Genomic DNA, 22310 nt, shown 5'->3' on the forward strand with positions numbered 1-22310 from the left:
TCTTTCATGAGTGTTTTGTAGTTCCTAGAGTATAGATCTTTTACCTCTTTGGTTAGGTTTATTCCGAGGTATCTTATGGTTTTTCGTGCTACTGTAAATGGAATCGTTTCTCTAATTTCTCTTTCTACAGTTGCATTGTTAGTGTCTAAGAAAGCAACTGATTTCTGTGCATTGATTTTGTATCCTGCCACATCACTGAATTGCTGGATGAGTTCTAGTAATTTAGGGGTGGAGTCTTTTGGGTTTTCCACATAAAGTATGTTGTCTGCGAAAAGAGAGAGTTTGTCATCTTTGCCAATTTGAATACCTTTTATTTCTTTTTGTTGTCTGATTGCTGTTGCTAGGACTTCTAGTACTGTGTTGAACAATAGTGGCGAGAGTGGGCATCCTTGACGTCTTCCCGATCTTAAGGAAAAGGCTCTCAGCTTTTCTCCATTGAGGATGATATTCGCTGTGGGTTTTTCATAGATGGATTCTATGAATTTGAGGAATGTTACCTCTATCCCTATACTCTGAAGAATTTTAATCAGGAAAGGATGTTGTATTTTTTCAAATGCTTTTTCTGCATAAATTGAGAGGACCATATGGTTCTTCTCTCTCTTCTTATTAATGTGTTCTATCACATTGATTGATTTGCAAATGTTGAACCACCCTTGCATCCCGGGGATAAATCCCACTTGATCGTGGTGGATGATCCTTTTAATGTATTGTTGGATCCTATTAGCTAGGATTTTGTTGAGGATTTTGGAATCCATATTCATCAGGGATATTGGTCTGAAAGTCTCCTTTTTGATGGGGTCTTTGCCTAGTTTGGGAATTAAGGTAATGCAGGCCTCAGAATGAGTTTGGAGGTTTTCCTTCTGTTTCTCTTTTTTGAAACAGCTTCAGGAGAATAGGTATTATTTCTTCTTTGAATGTTTGGTAGAATTCCCCCAGGGAATCCATCAGGCCCTGGACTCTTGTTTTTTGGGAGGTTTTTGGTCACTGCTTCAGTCTCATTACTGGTTTTTGGCCTATTCAGGTTGTCAATTTCTTCCTGTTTCAGTCTTGGCAGCTTATAGGTTTCCAGGAAGGCCTCCATTTCATTCAGATTGCTCAGTTTATTGGCATATAGTTGTTGATAATAATTTCTAGTAATTTTTTCTATCCCCTTGGTGTTAGTTGTGATCTCTCCCCTTTCATTCATAATTTTATTAATTTGGGTCCTTTCTCTCTTCTTTTGGATAAGTCTGGCCAGTGGTTTATCAATCTTATTAATTCTTTCATAGAACCAGCTTCTAGTTTCGTTGATCTGATCTACTGTGTTTCTGGTTTCTAATTCATTGATCTCTGCTCTAATCTTAATTATTTCTCTTCTAATGCATGCCTTAGGCATCGTTTCTTGCTTTTTTTCTAGTTCTTTAAGGTGTAGAGTTAGTTGGTGAATTTGGGATTTTTCTATTTTTTTTGAGTGAGGCTTGGATGGCTATGTATTTCCCCCTTAGGACCACCTTTGCAGTATCCCATAGGTTTTGGACCGATGTGTTTTCGTTCTCATTGGTTTCCACGAATTGTTTAAGTTCTTCTTTGATTTCCTGGTTGACCCAAACATTCTTGAGCAGAGTGGGCTTTAGCTTCCAAGTGTTTGAATTTCTCCCAAATTTTTTCTTGTGAGTGAGTTCCAGTTTTAGAGCATTGTGGTCTGAGAATATGCAGGGAATAATCTCAATCTTTTGGGATCGGTTGAGACCTGATTTGTGACCCAGTATGTGGTCTATTCTAGAGAAAGTTCCATGTGAGCTTGAGAAGAATGGGTATTCTGTTGTTTTAGGGTGGAATGTTCTGTAAATATCTATGAGGTCCATCTGGTCCAGTGTATCATTCAAAGCTCTTGTTTCCTTGTTGATTTTCTGCTTAGATGATCTGTCCATTGCTGAGAGTGGAATATTGAGGTCTCCTACAATTAACGTATTGTTATCAATATGACTCTTTATTTGGTTAACAGTTGGCTTATGTAGATGGCTGCTCCCATGTTGGGGGCATAGATATTTACAATTGTTAGATCTTCTTGTTGGATAGACCTTTTAAGAATGATATAGTGTCCTTCTGTGTCTCTAACTACAGTCTTTAGTTTAAAATCTAATTTGTCTGATATAAGAATTGCTACCCCAGCTTTCTTTTGAGGTCCGCTGGTATGGAAGATGGATCTCCATCCCTTCACTTTCAGTCTGGATGTATCTTTAGGTTCAAAATGAGTCTCTTGTAGACAGCATATGGATGAGTCCTGTCTTTTTATCCAATCTGCAACCCTGTGCCATTTTATGGGAGCATTTAGGCCATTCAAGTTGAGAGTGATTATTGAAAGATATGAATTAATTTTCATTATGCTGCCTGTGAAGATGTTGTTTTTACAGATTGTCCCTGTAAATTTCTGTTGTATATCACTCTTGGGGTCTTTCTTCTTTTATAGAGCCCCCCTTAATAGTTCTTGCAGGGCTGGCTTAGTGGTCACATATTCTTTCAGTTTCTGCCAGTCTTGGAAGCTCTGCATCTCTCCATCCATTCTAAATGAAAGCCTTGCCAGATAAGTATTCTTGGCTTCATGTTCTTCTCATTTAGTACCCTGAATATGTCTTGCCAGGCCTTTCTGGCTTTTCAGGTCTTTGTGGATAGGTCTGACATTATTCTGATGTTCCTCCCTCTGTACATAAGGAATCTCTTCCCCCTAACTACCCTTAAGATGGTTTCCTTGGTTCTAAGATTTGCAAGTTTTACTATTACATGCCAGGGTTTTGGCCTGTTTTCCTTGATCTTGGGAGGGGTCTTCTCTGCCTCTAGGACATGAATGTTTGTTTCATTCCCCAGATGAGGGACGTTCTCAGCTACAATTTGCTCAAATATATCTTCTAGTCCTCTCTCTCTCTCCACTCCTTCCAGGATTCCAATAATTCTGACATTGGAACGTTTCATGGTGTCACTTATTTCTCTGACTCTATTTTCATGGATTCTGTGTTGTTTTTCCCTGGCCTCATCTTTCCCTTTTTATCTATTAAATTGTCTTCCAGGTCACTAATTTGTTCTTCTGCCTCAATTACCCTAGCTTCTAGATTATCTAGATTAGATTGGATCTCACTGATAGCATTTTTAAAATCTGCGAATTCAGCTTTCATTACTGCCCTTAGAGACTCTATGTTGCCATTAATTGATTTCTCCATTCTAGCTATTGTCTTCACAATTGCTAGCCTGAATTCCATCTCTGACATCTTGGTTATATCTGCATCCATTTGTAAATCTGCAGCATAAGTCATAATCTCTGAGTCTTTCGTATTTGGGGCATTCCTCGTCCTAGTCATTCTGTTGATGGGTGGTTGAGGGAATGTGTAGTCCAAATTATTGGACAGAACCCAAGCAAGATACCTGTTTTCTAGGGACCTTAGGGTTGCTGGCCTTTTGTTCTCCCAACCTGTCTTCTGGGGGAGGGGCCTGCCACGCTGTTACTCAGGCAACCCTGTTTGGGCAGAGTTGCCCTGTCCCCTGTGGCAGGGGATGGGCTCAGCGGGAACCAGTTTTTTGGGGCTTTTGTTCTCTGGCAGCTTTCCCTGGTGGCTTTCCACATCTTTTCCGAGATTCAGAGCAGAAGAGATCGTTTCCAGCCCTCTGCCTCAGAGCAGAGAGACCGCAGTCTGTTCTTCAGTGAGCTCTCCAGGCCACACTGTCTCCATTTCTGTCCATGCTGCTATGAACTGCAGTGGCCTGGGTTGTGCGCCCCTCCGCAGCGCTCCCAGTCCTGCCTCCAGGTCGGAGCACTTCTCTGCCCTTTGTGCCTCTAAAACTGCCAGCCACTCCCAGTTTGCATGTGCCACCCCGCTGCTCTAGGTTACCATCCCCGGGGGCTGCCCTAAAGTCCTTTCCCTGCCGCTATGGATCTGTGAGTCTGTGCCACGTCCCCAGCACATGAGGCTATCGCTCACCAGCGGTGCAGGATCCCCACAGCCAGGCTTCCTCCCGCTGCCGTTTATCCTCTGATATCTGCCTGCGGAATCACGGCTCCTTGCTTCGTACCTCAAAACCAACCGCCTGCGATATTCTGATTGTAGAGATCCATATCTATCTTCTTACATCTCAGGCTGATTTTGTGCGTGCTCAGAGTGGTCTGGTAGATATCCAGCTCAATTCTGGGAACCCGTTGGAATAAGGTCCCCTACTCCTCTGCCATGTTGTCTCCCTCCCAACATTTCATCTATTACATTATTTCCCAGAATGCTTAATGTGATATCCTAAACTGGAAGCAGTGGTAAAACTGGGATGGCACATGTCTCTGGGGGCATTAGAAAGCAACTTGACCAGACACTGCCACACCACCATTCATTCCTGTATTCATTTAAAAAAAAAAAAAGTACTGCATGCATTCTATTTCCACTCTGTGATAGGTACTTGGGAAGCAGAGACACATGCAACAGATTCTGTTCTCATCAAGTTTAAAATCTTTGAGGTTAGAGGAGGTGAAGAGAAGGAAGAGAAAGGAAAAAGAGTGGAGAAGGAAGGAAGGGAAAGGGAAAAAATGAAAAAAATTTAAAAATACTATGTAGAGCTACATATGATATATATAGACATATAAATAGTACTGTGGAGATACAAAGGAAGAAGGAGCCAGTTCTGCTTGATAAAGTAGAAAAGTCTTCATAGAAGAAACAATAGAAGATTGGAATATTAAAAACATATTCGTCATCAGGTAGACCAAACTGTAGGGCAGAAAGTGAGTAGAGCAAAGGATTCAGAGTCAAGAGGGTATTCCAGATAGGGGTAACAGGTATGTCCCTGGGACAAACATGCAGCATGAAACAGAACAGGGTGCTGTGAGGATGACAGGTGGTACTGCATGGCTGGAACAAAGGATGACTGGAAGGACTGGTGAGAGATGAGACAGGAGAAGTCCCCAGGGTATCATGCATGGGGGGCACACTGAGATTCAGTGCTGTGCTGGGCCTTACAAGTTTTATTCTAGAAGCTGTGCCTTTCAAACTGAACTGAGGTTATATATACATGGAGTTCTATCACAGAGAAAGCCATAGAGAAAGCACACTTTCAGGATATATCAATTTCATTTGAGGATTTCAAAAGGAGAGTTATTTTTATGTGAGAACAAACAAATGCATAATTGAGTGGACTGAAAATTAACAAATTTATTTTTTAAATAAATTTCATTTAAAAAATGTTTAAGGTAAAACGAAGATTTCAAAAATGTTAGGGGCTTACAGTGCATGTTGATTTTGCCTGTTAAGGGTATTTTGATGGAAAGTTTGACAAACACTGGATAATTGGGAGCCTTTTAAGGGAGGAATAATTAGAAGCTTTTAAAGCTAGAAAGAAAATGACTGATCTCTGGTAGCCACTTGAGCAGAAGTGTTAGCCAAAGGTTAGTATACTACAACAGGAAGGCAAGGTTGGAGAAGAAGGGCACACAAGAGCAGCGTCTACTTAGATCTAGATCACTTATGCACCAGTAGGATATAGGCGATGAATTTCAGAAGGAAAAGGGAAGAGTCTAGGATGACTCTATTTCTGGTAGGAGTGACTGGTGGATAGAGGTGTCATCTACCAAGATTTGGCATCTAGTGAGAGGTGAGGATTTGGTGGAAAACATGAGTCCAATTTTGAGCAGTGGATTTGAGTGTTTGTAGGAACCCTGGGAGAAGATGTACAATAGGTAACTGGATACAGACTTCGAGTATGAAAAGGGCCTCGTCTGAACATTGGGGCTTGTGGGTCCTTAGCACATGGGAAGTAGTTGAAGCTATAGGCACAGATCAGATCAGCACACATGAACACTGAAAAAAGAGTCAAAGCAGGGGTGCCTGGGTGGTTCAGTCGGTTAAACGTCTGACTTCGGCTCAGGTCATGGTCTCAGGGTTCTCAGATAGAGCCCCACATCAGGCTCCCTGCTCAGTGGGGAGCCTGCTTCTCCCTCTCCCTCTGCTCCTACTCACTCTCTTTCTCTCTCAAATAAACAAACAAATAAAATCTTAAAAAAAAAAAAAAGTCAAAGCAGAACCTTAAGCCTGTGCATACCCTTTGGTCTAAGCATCCCATTTCAAAAACACATTAGAAGGAAAGAGAAAAAGACGCTGACCACAGTGTGATCTATAATAATAAAAGAACAATCCAAATGTCAAGCAACAGGGCAATGGTTAAATAGATTCATATTCATTTGATAAATTTTAGGAAGCCATAAAAATAGGTAAAAAGTTCATTTAAAAATAAAAAGCTGAAAATATTGAGTCAAATTCAGGCTATATAATTTTTCACTGTGATTACAATTTTATAAAATATATGATGATTTTATATGTACATGTGACAGATGTGTGTATGACATATACACATTTAGATACTAACACGGGGAAAAAACTGGGAATAATAGACTAAAATGCTAGAATTGGAGGACTAGTGGTTTTTCTTCTTTTAAATGTTTTCTAAACTTAATTTTAGAATTCCACTTTAAGGAACAAATTTGCCTTTAACAGTGTGTATTCTGTATTTTTCCCAAGTAGCCTGTAAGTAGTTAGCCAAATGACTAACCATGTGACATGATTTTTTAAAAGATGCATATTGATATGAATCCCAGAGATAAACACTATTTAAACGTATGATCTTGTTGCCACTATGAGACATCAAGTTAGATCACACTACTGCATCACAGAGGATTTAGCAAAACTCAATAGAGCCATGGGAGTCCCTCAGCAAGTATTTATGGAGCACCTAATATATGCAGGTACTCTGTCTGGATGCTACTTTGGAATGTGTCTTCAAACTGAAGAAATAGTTTGTAACTTTCTTCTTCAAATGTATTTTTCTCTATCTATGTTTAAATGACACTTTAAGTAAAAACACATTTTCTGACCATCAAACTTGGACCTATTGATATTCTTAAAACACAGAAAGAATACAAGTTTGAAGGATATGGGTTAACAGGCAATATTATACATTCCTGTTGAGAGTGTGAATGAATTCAACTTCTGGGGAAGGGCATTTGGCAATGTTTACCAAAATTAAAAATACACATTTTTTCACTGAGTATTTCTCCTTTTAGGAATTTCCTATTGCAATACTCACATGTGTGGAATATAACATATGTACAGGGATATTCATTACAGCACTCTTTATAATAACAAGAGATTAGAAGCATCCCACATGTCCATCAACAAATGACTATGAAGTTAAGCTACAATTATACAGTGAAATAGACAGAAATGGCCAAAATTAGATAGCTATTTTATGTATAGAAATATCTCCAGGATTACACACACACACACACACACACACACAGTTAAAGCAAGGTTTAAGATTAATATATATAAAGGATACTATTTGTATAAAAAAGATAATAAAGCTTGCTTTTTGCTTATAAATGCATAGACCAACCCTGGAATAATACAAGGAGGTAGTAAAAGTGATTGCTTCTGGGGAAAAGAAATAGATGGCTAGACAGATGGAGGGAGCAATTTACATGGCAAAGCCATGTACATCCATTGGCCATTCTAAAAAATTAAAAGCAGTAAAAATAAGTAAACATTCTTTTCTTAAAAACTAAAAATTTTAACTAAAATCTAGCTCCAGAATGCACTTCCACCATTCAAAGCGCTTTGTCTCTTTTCCTATTATTTAGCTTTTTTCTTTAGCTTAGTTATAATTTAGTAAAACATGAGGGAGTGGTACCAAAACAGACAGCTCATAAGCATATAAAGAAATCGTACTTTTCTGCCACCATCCCTCATTGCCCTCAATCACCACTCCCACCAAGTGGGGTGGGGTGGGAAATGTCAAAAGAGTTCCCACTTAATCACAGATTGCCTAATCTAATAGACACCAAATGCACTGCCCTCTAGCCCTCTGGTCTCCCCATCACCTCTCCTGATACTCTCCTAGAGGGGTTGCCTGTGAAATAGATTGAGAGAAAACCTCAAGTCTTACAGTGGTTCAAACATCTTAAGGAAATTGTTATGTTGAGAGATAAACAGTGTACATCAGCAAAACTATTTTAGTATGACATATTTCATTAGAATGCAGTACCTCTTTTCTTTTACTGGCACCTATTTGGAATGAGGTCGTGGCATTCCATTCTAGCCCGTGTAATTCTGAAAGAGAGATTCCAGAGTAGCCTTCCAGCAAGTTCCACAACAAGAAAATAGCGCTCATTCATCTCACTCACCTCCCCAGATTGGGAAGTTCCCTTGGCAACAATCACAGAGAAAGCAGTAATATGATACAAACCTATGGGTTCCCTTTTCATTTGTTCTCATTCTCAGGTGTAATTCTTATGCTCAGGTACATATTTGCACGTATTTTAAGGGTATACCAGAAAGGTAGAGAACAACGTTGTTGTTCAGGCTCTTGTGCAATCTCTTAGCTTTTATTATAACCTTAAATTATAATAAAACTGACCTTAAAATATAAAGCACAAATGGAATTTTGATGTGCTAGACTAAGAAGGACCTTGCTATAGGGCAGATTGATTCACTCAATGAACATTTATTGAACCCCTGCTATGGGCAAAGCACAATGCCAGGCAGATATTCAGTTCTTGTTTTTTGGGAGCTAGCATCCAGCGAGAGAGACCGCATGTAAACAACCTGCTGTGATTGGAGGCCTGAGTGTCACATTAACAGAGGAGAGAGGAAAGCGAAATTCTGGCTGGAGTCAGAGTGGCAAAGTTGCAGACAAGTGGCTCGTCCCCCACATAACATATCCAGTTGCCACTCTGCCAATTACCAAAACTTGGTGGCTTAAAACAACACAAATTTCTTTTCTTACAATTCTGGAGGCCAGACGTCCAAAATGGACCACACCAGGCTGAAGATGTGGCAAGACCACACTCCTTCAGGAAGCTTGAGGGGAGAATCCATTTCCTTGCCTTGCAGCTTCTAGGAGCCACCTGATTTCCTTACCTTGTGACCTCCTCCTCCACCTTCAAAGCCAGTGGCACAGCGGATTCCCTCTGTGACGCATCTTCTCTTTGCTTCTGTCACATAGCCTTCTCTTCTGTCTGTAACCAGCTTTCCCTCTCATACAATGCTTCTGATTGCATTTAAGGCCTACCTGGATAATCCAGGATAATCCAGGGCTAATCCAGCCCCTTCCTTTATCCTGAAGGCTGTGGTGAGCCACTGGAAAGTTTCAAGCATAGGAATTACATAGTAAGATATGTATTTCAGTAAAATTAATTCAGGACTTCTGAGGATATAGATGAAAGAAGAGCCTGAAGTCAGCGAACCCCTCCAATAATTCAGGACAGTTTTGACAAGACAATGGTAGTTGGGTTGAATGTACTGGAGAGAAATTAAGACCGTGGCATCAACAGCTGTTTGCAGACTATTGGATACAGTAAATGATTTCTGATCTGGGCACTCAGGTACCATACACCACGATTTGTAATACAAGAGGAGAAGCAGATTTGGAAGGGGGTTGGAGGACCATAGGCAGGGAGGTGACAATTGATGATGACGGCACACCTCCAGTCGTTAATTCCAAGGACACCTCCCCACGCTAATTTGCCTCTCCTCTCCCCCATTACAAGAGTATATTAGAATAAATTAAGAGTGGGGCACCTGGGTGGCTCAGTCGTTAGGCGTCTGCCTTCGGCTCAGGTCATGATCCCAGGGTCCTGGGATCGAGCCCCGCATCGGGCTCCCTGCTCAGCGGGCAGCCTGCCTCTTCCTCTCCCATTCCCACTGCTTGTGCTCCCTCTCTCGCTGTGTCTCTCTCTGTCAAATAAATAAAATCTTTAAAAAAAAAGAATTATTTATCACAACTAAACCGATTTTTTAGTTCACTCATTTTGTAGCCTGTAACTAGCCACTGTGAGACAAGCCCCACAACTGATGGCAACACGTTGTCACATGTCACATGAGAACCACGGATTAGGGTCCTTAATCCACCCAGGACAAATGCCACCAGAGCAGTGATATGCCTGCCCCTGAGCTCATTGGTAGTATAGTTCGGACTGGAGCCCCATCTTGTGATTTTCCCCTCCTTCTCCATTCCCTCTCTCAAGACCATCTTCTACCTCATTTTACCATCCAGAGGGACTAAGCTTCATAGAAGCAACAAAACCCTTATTTTTTTGTACTTTATTTTTTTTAAGTAAAATCGTATTTTTTCGAGTTCCATCCATCTCGAGTCCCACTGAGTCTCTGCCATTAGAGTCTCCCCCAGGGCTTCTAATTCTGCTCTCCCTCCCTCCTTTGTGTTCCTGTGCACAGTCTGCAATGCACACTTTATGATGGTTTTATATCCTACATTGTCTTGTCCTCTAATTTCCTTATATGTGCACATCCTGTCTCCTCTCTAGATTTATGAGGTCCTTATCGAGTTTCCCATCTTAATACTCAAAAACTAAAGAGGTGAGGTATGGTATGGAAGTAAATTGAAGTGTTTAGAACAGAGATGTGTGTTTCATTGGACAAGACTAGAATCCCTTCGTTCTGCACTGCAGAGATCTGTTATATATTCTGCAGTTGTTCTGCATGTGAAGATGGGGAAAGAGAATTTCGTCTCAGCTTCAGAAACAATATATTAACTCCTGTAAACTAAGGAAAAACTAATAACCTTTGGATTCTCATGCTTCTAAAACCTAAAGAGTGATGGGTTTGATGTTTCTTGCTCCTTCCCCCTAGAAATGTTTTATCATTGTTTCCTGGATATTAAATCATTTTTTGGTGTTTTTTACTTGTTTCCTTGAAATACTGTGTCCTGGTGCTTTAGCTTTCTGCTATCTTGATCTTTTTTAGTACATCAGATATTCTTTATCAGAATCTATGTAACTGAAGCTAGATCTGGACAGCACTTTTCAAATTGTGTATCCAGCACAGCTACTTAAAATCCCAAAGGGACTTACGGTTCAATAATATTTGTGAGCTGTTTCTTTGCATTTTAGTAAAGCCTGGATAGTGCCCCCAAAAGGTTATAAATAAAATTAGATTGTTTTAGTGGTTTTCCTTCCACCTGACTTAATTTATTTCCATCTTAGAGGTCTTGCTATTCAGGATTCTGGTTTTATTTTTTAAAGACAGTGTTACTATAAGAGATGAGTAAGGCAAAAATTCACACAGAAACACTGGCATAAAGAATTTTGAATGTGATATTCCATTCTGCTGCTGAATCAATACTTAATCTGTAGTAAATAACATTGGCAGAATGCCAATCCATAAAATAAACCATAAAGCGCTATAGAACATTCCAGTGTTTAATGTGCTTTTCAAGCAAACAGCATTAAATCGAGGTGTGGCCCTTCTTAATATTATACAGTTTAGCTCCCATATAATTATTAAATAAAATAGTTTATTTTTTATGCACTCACTATTGGTCAAACATTGTGCAAGGCCCAGTTGAGTAGGGAAATGGGTAAGCATAAATTTTAACACACTATACTAAGTTTTATGACACATGCAGATAAAGAAGGGTGTTATAGACACCTAACCCAGCTTAGGAACATTGAAGAAGATGCCAAGAGGAAGTGGTAAGTGCATTAAGCACTGAAGGACAAATAAAATCAGACTGTGAAGAAAAGAGATGCTTCAAAAGAAGGGAACAGCGTGTACCATCATAAGGGTAAGGGAGTATAGAACCTTGGGGAAATGACCAATATTTTATTAGGAATAAATGTACAAGGTTTAAGGCAGACTGATAGACGGTAAAAATTTTAAGCAGGTCAACCAGAAACAAATCATGAAGGAACTCATCCCATAAGCATCTGGTAGAGGAAGGGAGCAAGACTCTGAATTCCAAGGAAGGAGAGAACTATGTAACTTTCAAACTATCACAAAGCCATGAAAAGTACATGAAATTATCTAGTCAGTGACAAGATACCAATCACAGGCCTATCTGTACAGCAATAGGGTAAAAATCACCAACATTTTAAGACAGGAAAAACACACAAGATAAACTATAATATCTACCACTACCAAATTCAAACATTTTGATCACACTACCTCTTTGCCTTTAAGTGGTAGTAAGATTTCGGAAGTTCATCTGGAAGGCCACCACTGAAGGATTTTAAGCAGCAAATCAGATTTCTGTTTTTAGAATAAATAAGATCAGACTTAGTTGTATTACAAGGACATTGAGAAGGCTGAATTCAAGGAACTGAAGGCAAGGAACTGTTCTCATAATTTAGGGGAATAATGACTAGAGCCTGAACTTTGTCAGTGGAAGTGATCATAGAGAGATTTAGCAGATACAATCAACAGAATTTGCTCTCCAACTGGATGGAGGGATAAGACAGAAGAAAACTTCTAGGACTGTTCCACCTAAGTTCCGACATAGGCCACTAGATGAATGAGGGAAACGTAGGTTAAGAAACATAGCAAAAGATCAATTTGGTGGGTAAAAAAGAAAAAGATGATTTCAACTAGGGACATCCTGAGCTTTCAGAGCCCGAGACAAATAGTTGGAGATGTCCTGAATGTTATTTTATACGTGAGTTTGAAGCTTGAGAGAGAGATTCAGGAGTCATGGACTTGCACTAGATCCCATCTGGCTTGCCTACTCAAGAATATTGTTCCAGCTTCTGCCTAGCTGGCCAGACACTAGCAGAAGCCAGTTCTGACACTTTCCATCTACTTTGCCGGCACCATTCACCCTGTCGCAGCATTCCCCTGCAGACCTGCTCCACCCAACCCAACCACCCCAGGAGGCACCCCTCTAAAGCAGCTCCCGCTCTACCACACCCAGCAGGCAGCCTTGGTGGGGACCAGCATCCCCCGCAAACCCACTACTGCCCCACCCACACCAGGCAGACAGCCCCAGCCAGGGCCAGCACCCCTCCAAAGTGACTCCTACCCTGGGGTGGTAGGGAGCCAGCCCTGTCTACCAGCATGCCTGTAGCAGCTGTGGCCAAGTCTGTCAGCCAGTTATGCAGGGAGCTAACCCCACACACCAGCAAGCCCACAGCAGCTACAGTTGAGCATCTCAGCCAGTTAGTTTCACCAGGGGAAAGCCCTGCCCACCAGTCACAACAGGAGGGGACATGCAGGCCACACCAAAGACACCAGGAGTGTTTGCTCCTGGTAACCAGGGAGGGTAGCACTATGGGACCTCACAGGATGCCTTTCATATAAGGCCACCACTTTCAAGACCAGGAGACATAGCTAACACACCTAATACATAGAAAAAAACACAGACAAAATGAGGCAAAGGAGTGTGTTCAAAGAAAAACAAGACAAAAACCTCAGAAAAGAACTAATCAACCTAATCAAAGTAATGGTTATAAAGGCCCTCACCTGATGTGAGAGAAGAGTGGGTGAACTATTTGAGAACTTCAATAAAGAAAAACAAAATATATAAAAGAACCAATCAGAGCTAAGGATTACAATGACTGAAATGAAAAATACATGAGAGGGAATCAAAGCAATTAGAGGATACAGAAGAATGAATCAACAATCTGGAAGATAGGATAGAAGAAGCACCAAGCTGTACAGCAAAAGTTGTTTTTTTTTTTATTTTTTTTTAAAGATTTTATTTTTATTTATTTGACAGAGAGAGAGAACGCAAGGGAGGGAACACAAGCAGGGGGATTGGGAGAGGGAGAAGCAGGCTTCCTGCTGAGCAGAGAGCGCGATGCAGGGCTCGATCCCAGGACCCTGGGATTATGACTGAGCCGAAGGAAGACACTTAACGACTGAGCCACCCAGGTGCCCCCCAAAGTTTTTTTTTAATGAGGAGGGAAAGGTCTAAGATGGCAGCATAGGAAGACCCTGAACTCACCTCCTCTGCTGGACACTGATTTTGTGCCTGCATATAGAATAATTCAATTGAAGAAAAACTGAGGGCTGACTCAACAGCGTCTGCCCCACAAAGGAGAGACAGAGCCATGGTAATGGCAGGACCCCCAGCCCCAGTGCTATGAACTTCAGCAGAGAGGGATATCACTGACGGGTCCCACCTGCGGATTCACCCAGCTGGAGCAGAGAAAAAAAATAGTTCAAAGGGCAACAAGACATAGTGAAGGAAACCCATCTTCTAACCCTAGGACATCAGCCAAACAATGAGGGAACTACTTAAATCCTTTCTGACGTCAGAGGTGCTGGCTAGTGCCACTGTTTACATTTCCTCTCCACCTAGATGGTACAGGTGGGAGCAAGATCTTGGTGCTCTAGCTAGCCGCCACCACAGCAAGCCCTAGTCCACACCACCTCCAGTCATCCCCCCCAAGGTGGCTCCCATAGTCACACCCATCCCAGCTCCAACCATCCCACCAAGGCTACTCTGGCCTGCAGCCACCCCAGCTGTAACCATCCCACTGGGGCAACCTTGGCCCAGACTACCCCACAGGGCAACCCCAATGTGGAAAGCCTTGGGACACCCCTGGCCCATGCCCCACCAGCTCTAGCCATCCTGCCAGGGCACCCACATGTGGAACATCCAGGACACCCCAAACCAAGCCTGCTCCAGCTGTCCTGCCTACAGTGCCCAGCACCCACAGGTGACACAGAGGATGCTCCCACACACGGCTACACCTTCAAGGCCAGGAGAGGTAGCTGTTTTGCCTAATTCATAGAAACAACCACAGAAATTCAAATAAAATGAGACAGAGGAATGTGCTCCAAATGAAAGAACAAGACAAAACTTAGTGAAGGGATTCAAGAAATAGAAGATGTAAAATATGATGTCATATACATAAAACATAGATGGGGAGGAGTAAAAATGTAGTGCTTTTAGAATGTGTTCAAACTCAAAACCATCAACTTAATACAGACTGCTATATACTTGGGATGTTATATATGAACCTCATGGTGGCCACAAACCAAAAACCTGTAATAGATACACAAAAAGAAAAAAATCCAAGCACAAGACTAAAGAAAGTGACTAATCACGAGGGAAGAGTAGAAGAGAAGAAGAAAGGGACAGAGAAGAACTACAAAAACAACAGAAAACAATTAACAAAATGGTAATAAGAATATGTCTATCAATAATTACTTTAAGTGTAAATGGTCTAAATACTCCAATCAAAGGACATAATGTAACTGAATGGGTTAAAAAAAAAAAAAGACCCATCTATATGCTGCCTACAAGAGACTCACTTCAGACCTCAAGATACATGCAGACTGAAAGTTAAAAGGTGGAAAAAGATACCATGCAAATGGAAGCCAGAAAAAAAATCTGGGGTAGCAATACTTACATCAGACAAAATAGACCTTAACACAAAGGCTGTAACAACAGCCAAAGAAGGATCAAGGGATCACTCCAACAAGATGATATAACACTTATAACTATCTATACATACCCAACATAGAAGCAACCTGATTGTATACAAAGCAAATGTTAACAGACATAAAAGGAGAAATTGACAGTAATAGCATAGAGTAGGGGAGTTTAACACCCCACTTATATCAATCAATAGATCATCCTGACAGAAAATAAATAAGGAACAGTAACTTTGAGTTACACATTAGACCATGTGGACTTAACAGATACATACAGAACATTCCATCCCAAAACAGCAGAATACACATTCTTTGCAAATGCACCTGGAACATTAAGATAATAGCCACTATGGAAAAAGAGTATGGAGGCTCCTCCAAAAATTAAAATTAGAAATACCATATCATCCAGCAATTCCACTTCCGGATATTTACCCAAAGAAAACAGAAATGCTAATTCAAAAAGATAAATGCACCCCTATATTTACTGTAGCTAGAAAGTGGGTGTGGGGGATAGGCAAAATAGGCCAAGGAAATTAAGAGATCCAAAGTTCCAGTTATGAAATAAATAAGTCACCAGAATGTAACAGACAGCATAGGGAATACAGTAGGTAATATTGTAATAACTTTGTATGGTGATCAATGGTAACTACACTTATCATGGTGAGCTTTTCCTAATGTATGTAATTATGGATTCACTATGTTGTACACCTGAAACTAATATAATATTGTATGTATAACTATACTTCAATTTAAACAATTTTAAAACATATAAATAAAAATGTAAGAATAATAAGTAAATATATATATATAAATATACTTTGGAAATACTACTCTAGTGTTGCTAATAAAAAGTCAGATGTGAATCTAATCCTTGTTCCTTATAGATGACCTGCTTCTTTCTCTCTGGAATTGTTTCCTTTTCTTAAATTTCACCCTACTGTGTCAAAGCGTTGACATATTTTCCCTTTATCTCTCTTGTTTTGTACTCAATAAGTCCATTCAATCTTTCCTTAATTGTGGAAAAATTTCAATGAGCAGTTCTTCAAATATTTAACTTTTATTTCTTTCTGTTAATCAGATGTTGACAATTACTCTATTTTTCATACCTCCTTTTTTTCATTTTTTCATATGTTTCAAAACATATTCCATCTCATTAATTCACTCATCAACTGTATTCTTTCAACCCATAAATTAAGTTTTTATTTCTGTTATATCCGACTGGTACTTTTTTATAACTTCTTGTCCCTGTTTAATGTTTCCAATGCCTTTCTATATGCCCTTGAGAATGTTTATCAGGATTATTGTAAATCCTTTTTTCTCTGGCTCGTTAGTTCTGCTCCCTCTGGAATTAGTTGTTCAGTCTGTGATCTCTCTGGTGCTTTACATCGGTGATCTTCAAATGTCTCTTTATTTATCCTATTCCTTTCAGAGTATCAGCTATCATTTTTATATTATATTCTGAGTTCCTTCCTTATCCCACTTACTTCTAAGGCACTGCTAAGTCCAGAATTAGACTCAAAGGAGGAAACCACAATTGCTGTAAATTTCCCATCTTAACTCACCTATAACACAAACTAGATTTAATGTCCTCAAGCTTTAGTCTGATTTAACTTGGTTATCTTTTCATATCAGTGGAATTAGACTATGTCACAGAGTCATCAAACATCTTCCATTTGCTTATGGAAAGACACCGTTTTCTAGGGCTGTCAGGAGGGCTAATAATGGCGGATGGCAAATAACTGTAGAAAATTATCAATGGAAAAATGTCTTGGAACCTTAATACTTTGTGATTGTTACAGTGAATGTTATTTTCCTTCCTCCCCTTCATAGACCTATAGGATACAAAGCTTTTAATTCAAAAATTATTAAAATTAAGTTTTGAGGGTTTCTTAACTGAATTCTTACTGACCCCCAAGAAAACTAGAGAAGTCTCTTGGGTTTTACAAAACCGGTTTAGATATTGCTTATCTAAAAATATAATAGAAATTTTTTTGGCATCTTTTGTAGAATTATTTCTGCCTTGCCTTCATGTTCTTGATGTATCAATATTTGTATCTTCCCAGACAGCTGTGCTGATGTCTAGCCTTTTCTTTTGATCTGACATTCACTTTTTAACAAATATTTGTTGAACACTTGACATACTATTGTTCTAGTTGCCAGGTGCCCAGCAAGAAAGACACAGTCCCTGCTTTCACAGAGCATTAGAGTTTAACAAAGAATCCAGATTGAATATAGTTTATACTAGAGCAGGGAGTTTCTTCTGTGTTGTTTTTCCTTGTATACCAGGCACCTAGAACAGTGTAAATATTGGGTGAATGTTAAGCAGGTAAATACTGGACACTAATTACAAATGTGTTAAATGTTATGTTGGAAAAATGCAGGCATCATGGAGTATAGGAGCCTTACCCGATCTGGGGGATCATAGAGAATTAGGTCTCCCACTGATAAAGCCATCCCTTTCCAAGTGGTTTATGCAGGCTCATTTAAACAATCAGCACCTATTTCCTATTTCCTATTCAGGCCACCCTCCTACTATGCATGGAGGCTTGAACCACCTTGGATTTTTCAGTATTGATTTCTGTAAATGAGAAGTGAGATGAATTGCTTAATAATACCATATGTTTATAGAAACAAAAGAAAATAGCAGTTTAACAATGCTGGTTTGTGTTTCTTGCTTCTTGCCTATCCGCTCCATCACCCCCATTTTCTTTTTCATCTTGCAGATGAAGGAGCTTCTATGCACCCTTGTGATGATGCATACTGTGGACCTTTCCCAGAATCTGAGCCAGAAGTGAAAGCTGTAGCCACTTTCCTCCGAAAACACAGGAAGCACATTAGAGCTTACCTCTCCTTTCATGCATATGCTCAGATGCTGCTGTATCCCTATTCTTACAAATATGCAACAATCCCCAACTTTAGCTGTGTGGTAAGTATTAGACCTTGTACATGCGTGTCAGGCTTTATACTTCTTTTGTAAAGCTAAAAGGGCTCTGAGTGGTAATGATAATAGCAAACACATATTGTGTTTATTCTAATAAGCATTTTTTACCTACTAATTTATTTTCCATAATCATATGAGGTAGGTAACTATTATTTTCCCCATTTTACAGATGAGGAAACTGAAACCTAGGGAAATTAAGTAATTAGACGCAGAACACACAGCTACTAAGGGCCATAGCCAGGATCGAGCCCCAAATCTAGCTCCAGCCTTGTCACTTTTAACTGCTATGCTATGCTGCTTCTCAAACGCAACCATCTCAAACCAAATTTACATTCTTACCACGGGTTACACAGAAAGTTGTCAGGAAGGATTTGATTAGTATTACATCTTCGGTCACATATGTAGGGCTATAATTAATTTTATTGGGTAAATAATTGTTCATAAACTGTGGCCTCTCATAAATTAAAAGCAAGTTTTAATTTATAAGCGCTATTTGCTTAATGGTACTAAGTCTCTGGGCATGTATCTGACAAGTTGGTGCTAAGAATGAACAGCCCTTCAGGCATAATATTCCTTGGCAGTGAAAAAGCAGTTTCTTTCTTCCTCATCTCAGAAACCCAACAAGCGGGCGCCTGGGTGGTTCAGTTGGTTAAGCGACTGCCTTCGGCTCAGGTCATGATCCTGGAGTCCTGGGATCGAGTCCCGCATCGGGCTCCCTGCTCGGCAGGGAGTCTGCTTCTCCCTCTGGCCCTCCTCCCTCTCATGCTCTCTCTCTGAAATAAATAAATAAATAAATAATCTTTAAAAAAAAAAAAAAAGAAACCCAACAAGCTATCCACTGTAGGGCAAAATTCCTCGTAAAGTGAGTCTGATTCAGAGCCTCTAGCATCTAAAGGTCTATAAAATTCAAAAACAGGTCAAACTAATATATAGTGTTAGAAATGAGGAAGAGGAAGAGAACAGTGACAGGGAGGAGGTATGGGAAGGAGAGCTTTTGGGTTTTGCTGTTGATGTTCTATTCCTTGGCCTGGGTGCTGGTTACATGAGTGTGTGTAATTTGTGATCACTCACTGAGCTATAAACTGAAAATGTGTATATTCTTCTGTATGTATGTTATACTTGAATTAAAAGCTTTGATAAAAGAGAAGATCCCCTTTCTTCCTATATCTTGAACTCTAAATCCTTTACCAGTTGGTTGGAGTTGCAGGAATTCCTGACCTAGATGTCCAGGACCTGGAAGGAATGGAGAACATGAGGAGGTCAGAAGAAGGCCTGAGGGAAGGCTTCTATTCTGTCCAAAAGAGGAACTTTGTTCTTGGCATTCCAAGCAAGAATTCTGAGCAAATTCTCTTGAGAGATTTTGTAAAGGTGGTAGTTCTATTTAAGAGTGCAATTCTTCAGCTACTGTGTGAGTCAAATAGGCTAGTTGTTGTTTTTATTGTTGTTAACCTGGCACCTTAACCACCCTGTATCACACAATGCTTCTCTAGGCAAATATTCAGCCCTTTCTAAATTGATATTAAAACTATTACATAAATTAAGCCTATTTTCATTTTGTCTTGGATTGGAGGATGTGGTATAAAGAGTAGATCAGTGATTCACAATCAAGGATAACTTTGCCTCCCAGAGACACTGAACAATGTTGAAGACATTTTGATTATCACAAAAAGGCTGGAGGATGCTATTGGCAACTAGTGGATAGAGGCCAAGGATGCTGCTAAACATCCTACAATGTACAGGACAGCCTCCCACACAAAGAAGTATTCAGTCCAGACTGTCAATAGTACCACTGTTGAGAAATCCTGTTACCAGGTTACACATAAGCTAAGTCACTGATGCCAAGATTAAAATTCTCAGAAACTAGGTAGACTCTGAATGTTAACCAGAAACCATTCAATTCTAATAAATTATTCAAAAAGCATTCCATCAATGTGTAGGAGTCTGTGTTTCTGCTAACATTTTTAGGTCATTCATTAACTTGCTTTAAATAAAAAATATATTCCTTACTTAGTTGAGGTTCAATAAGGGAGGCCTGGGTCCTTTTGGACAATTGAAAAGAGGAAGCAATAAAGAAAGGAGGAATTGCTTAAATTCTTTCAAATAGGTGTCCAGCTACACCTGGAAAATAAGTCCTAGAAAATTTTATGAAGTTTTCACTTTTTTGTGGAATGATCATATCCAAGCCTCTTATCAACATCCACCTGCACCTGAGTGATGGAAGTACCATGGGCCCAAAAGGCTAAAACTGTATGTTTTCTGTAAATAGGCCAAGTGGTTGTATTTTTTTTCCTTAAGAGATTTTTGGGGGTAGTTGAGTCGTCTGAAATAATGAGGAACAAGATTCTCGTCACCGGCAGAACACAGTAATCTTCTAAATGTAGAAATATCTGCCCTTGCCATGGAATATTGCTGAAACCATTGGAGAAGATGTTAAAATCTCAGAACATTCTCCATAAAGGTATCTTATTATGGTGTTTACATTCCTTTTCTGTTGGCTCCTAAGAGGAGAATGTCATCATCAGTGAGATCAGTAATAAATTGTCTGCCAGGTTCTGGAGCCTGGTCCCTTAATATCCACAAAGAGTGGCATTTGTTGCAAATGCTGCTTTATGCATCCCTGAGGTGAATGAGGACAGCAAGCTGAAGCTGGGTCCAACACACAGCACTGTGTTGCCCGGAGAACTTCAACTGATATAATAAATTATTCATAGGCAAATCGAAACGGGAGAGTTGGATACTGGTTTCACCATACTTCTTTTCCTCTCACTGGTCATACAATACTTCTTGAACTCCTTATTGAAACTAATGCTGTTATACCATTGAAAATGTTTTGAAGTGTAGTCAGTATCATTTTAGTTCATGTTAGAATATTTACCTTTTAGTATTTTTATTGTGTTACCATTTTCCCCGATCTTTGGCTTTGATAGGTAGAGTTCCGCCTCAAAATTTCTCCATCTTAGCAGTACCTGAGCTCTGTCAGAGGCGTATGTAACTCTAGAAGTCATGGAGCATTCTGCAATTGTATTCCCATTGCCATAGGGATAAATGAATAGCATAAGAGAAGTCACTCTTCCTGAACGAAAGGGTTTCTTAATTGATCCAAATGTGTTTTAAATACCTTGTACATAGCCACTGAAGTATGTACTTAAGGATCAATAAGATTATCTTGATACTCTTGCAGAGCTATGCTTATTCAACACTCATGCAAGAAATATTGACTGAGCATCTGTTATACTCGGGCACATTGCTAAATAATGCATATGTGGCTATGAAGAAGGCTGGCATGGGCTCTGCCCTATCAAGCATTTTGTAATTTATAGGCACAAGTGTCTCTGAGTGAAAGTGAAGAGAACAGAACACTAAATCAGCATCAGAAGATATGTGCATTAATTTAACCTGTCCTTGCTTTGTAACCCCAGCCTGCCCGTTTAACCTTGCTGAGCCTTTCTTTTCTTGTCTGTAAAATGGAAATAGTACTGATCGCTGGCTTGGTGTAAAGATCAATCAAAGGAAATAATGTGTTCTAAAACATATTATAAACTGCAGCATTTGACAAGGAATATTATTACCATTATTATTAAATATAACTATTACCTAATGTGCCCAACTTTGTTCTCCAAATTGAAGACTGATAAGGCTCAAACAACATGCCAGTGTTTCTAAATGTTTCAATGCACTGATGTAAAGTGATATCAGCTCTCCCTTTTCCCTCACAGGAATCTGCAGCTTATAAAGCTGTGAATGCCCTTCGGTCAGTATATGGGGTACAATATAGATATGGACCTGCCTCCAGCACATTGTGTAAGTTTCCTATGTATTTTGTGTTAGAATCATCTCTTGAACCAAGATCCTGTAAAATGACTTCCCTTTAAAAAAATAAGAAGTGTGTTCCCCCTTAATGAGAAATTTTTGACAACCAAATTAGCCAAGGAAGACAGAGGGAGTTTATATTTGATTAGTTTTACACTGCTTGACATAAATCACTGTACCAATTGAAATAAATTCTAAACAGAGAATATTCTAAGCATGTAGCAATGACTACAAAGTTGAAATGAGATCTTATGACAGTAGAAAGTACCCAAATGGGCTCCTTGAGCAATTGTAACCACTGTAAGGGTAGAAATGGGCCTTGAGAATATAATGAAATAATGTCTCAGCCCTAAAAGAGCTTTCCTCTTATTCCTTTCCTACCA

The 22310-nt window shown here is 39.8% G+C and overlaps 1 protein-coding gene across 1 annotated transcript in view; it reads left to right on the forward strand.

The window, feature by feature from the left end:
- CPA6 (carboxypeptidase A6) overlaps positions 1–22310 on the forward strand; it is a 354654-nt gene that overhangs the window by 326573 nt on the left and 5771 nt on the right. The window contains exons 9-10 of the mRNA XM_064587448.1: positions 17900–18102; positions 21834–21918. Coding sequence (XP_064443518.1) covers positions 17900–18102; positions 21834–21918 — 288 coding nt within the window. The remainder of the gene's footprint in view (positions 1–17899; positions 18103–21833; positions 21919–22310) is intronic.

Source organism: Mirounga angustirostris, unplaced genomic scaffold (assembly GCF_029215605.1).
Source record: "Mirounga angustirostris isolate CCGP_5_RB_7025 unplaced genomic scaffold, mMirAng1.0.hap1 SCAF_4, whole genome shotgun sequence".
Classification (NCBI taxonomy): domain Eukaryota; kingdom Metazoa; phylum Chordata; class Mammalia; order Carnivora; family Phocidae; genus Mirounga; species Mirounga angustirostris.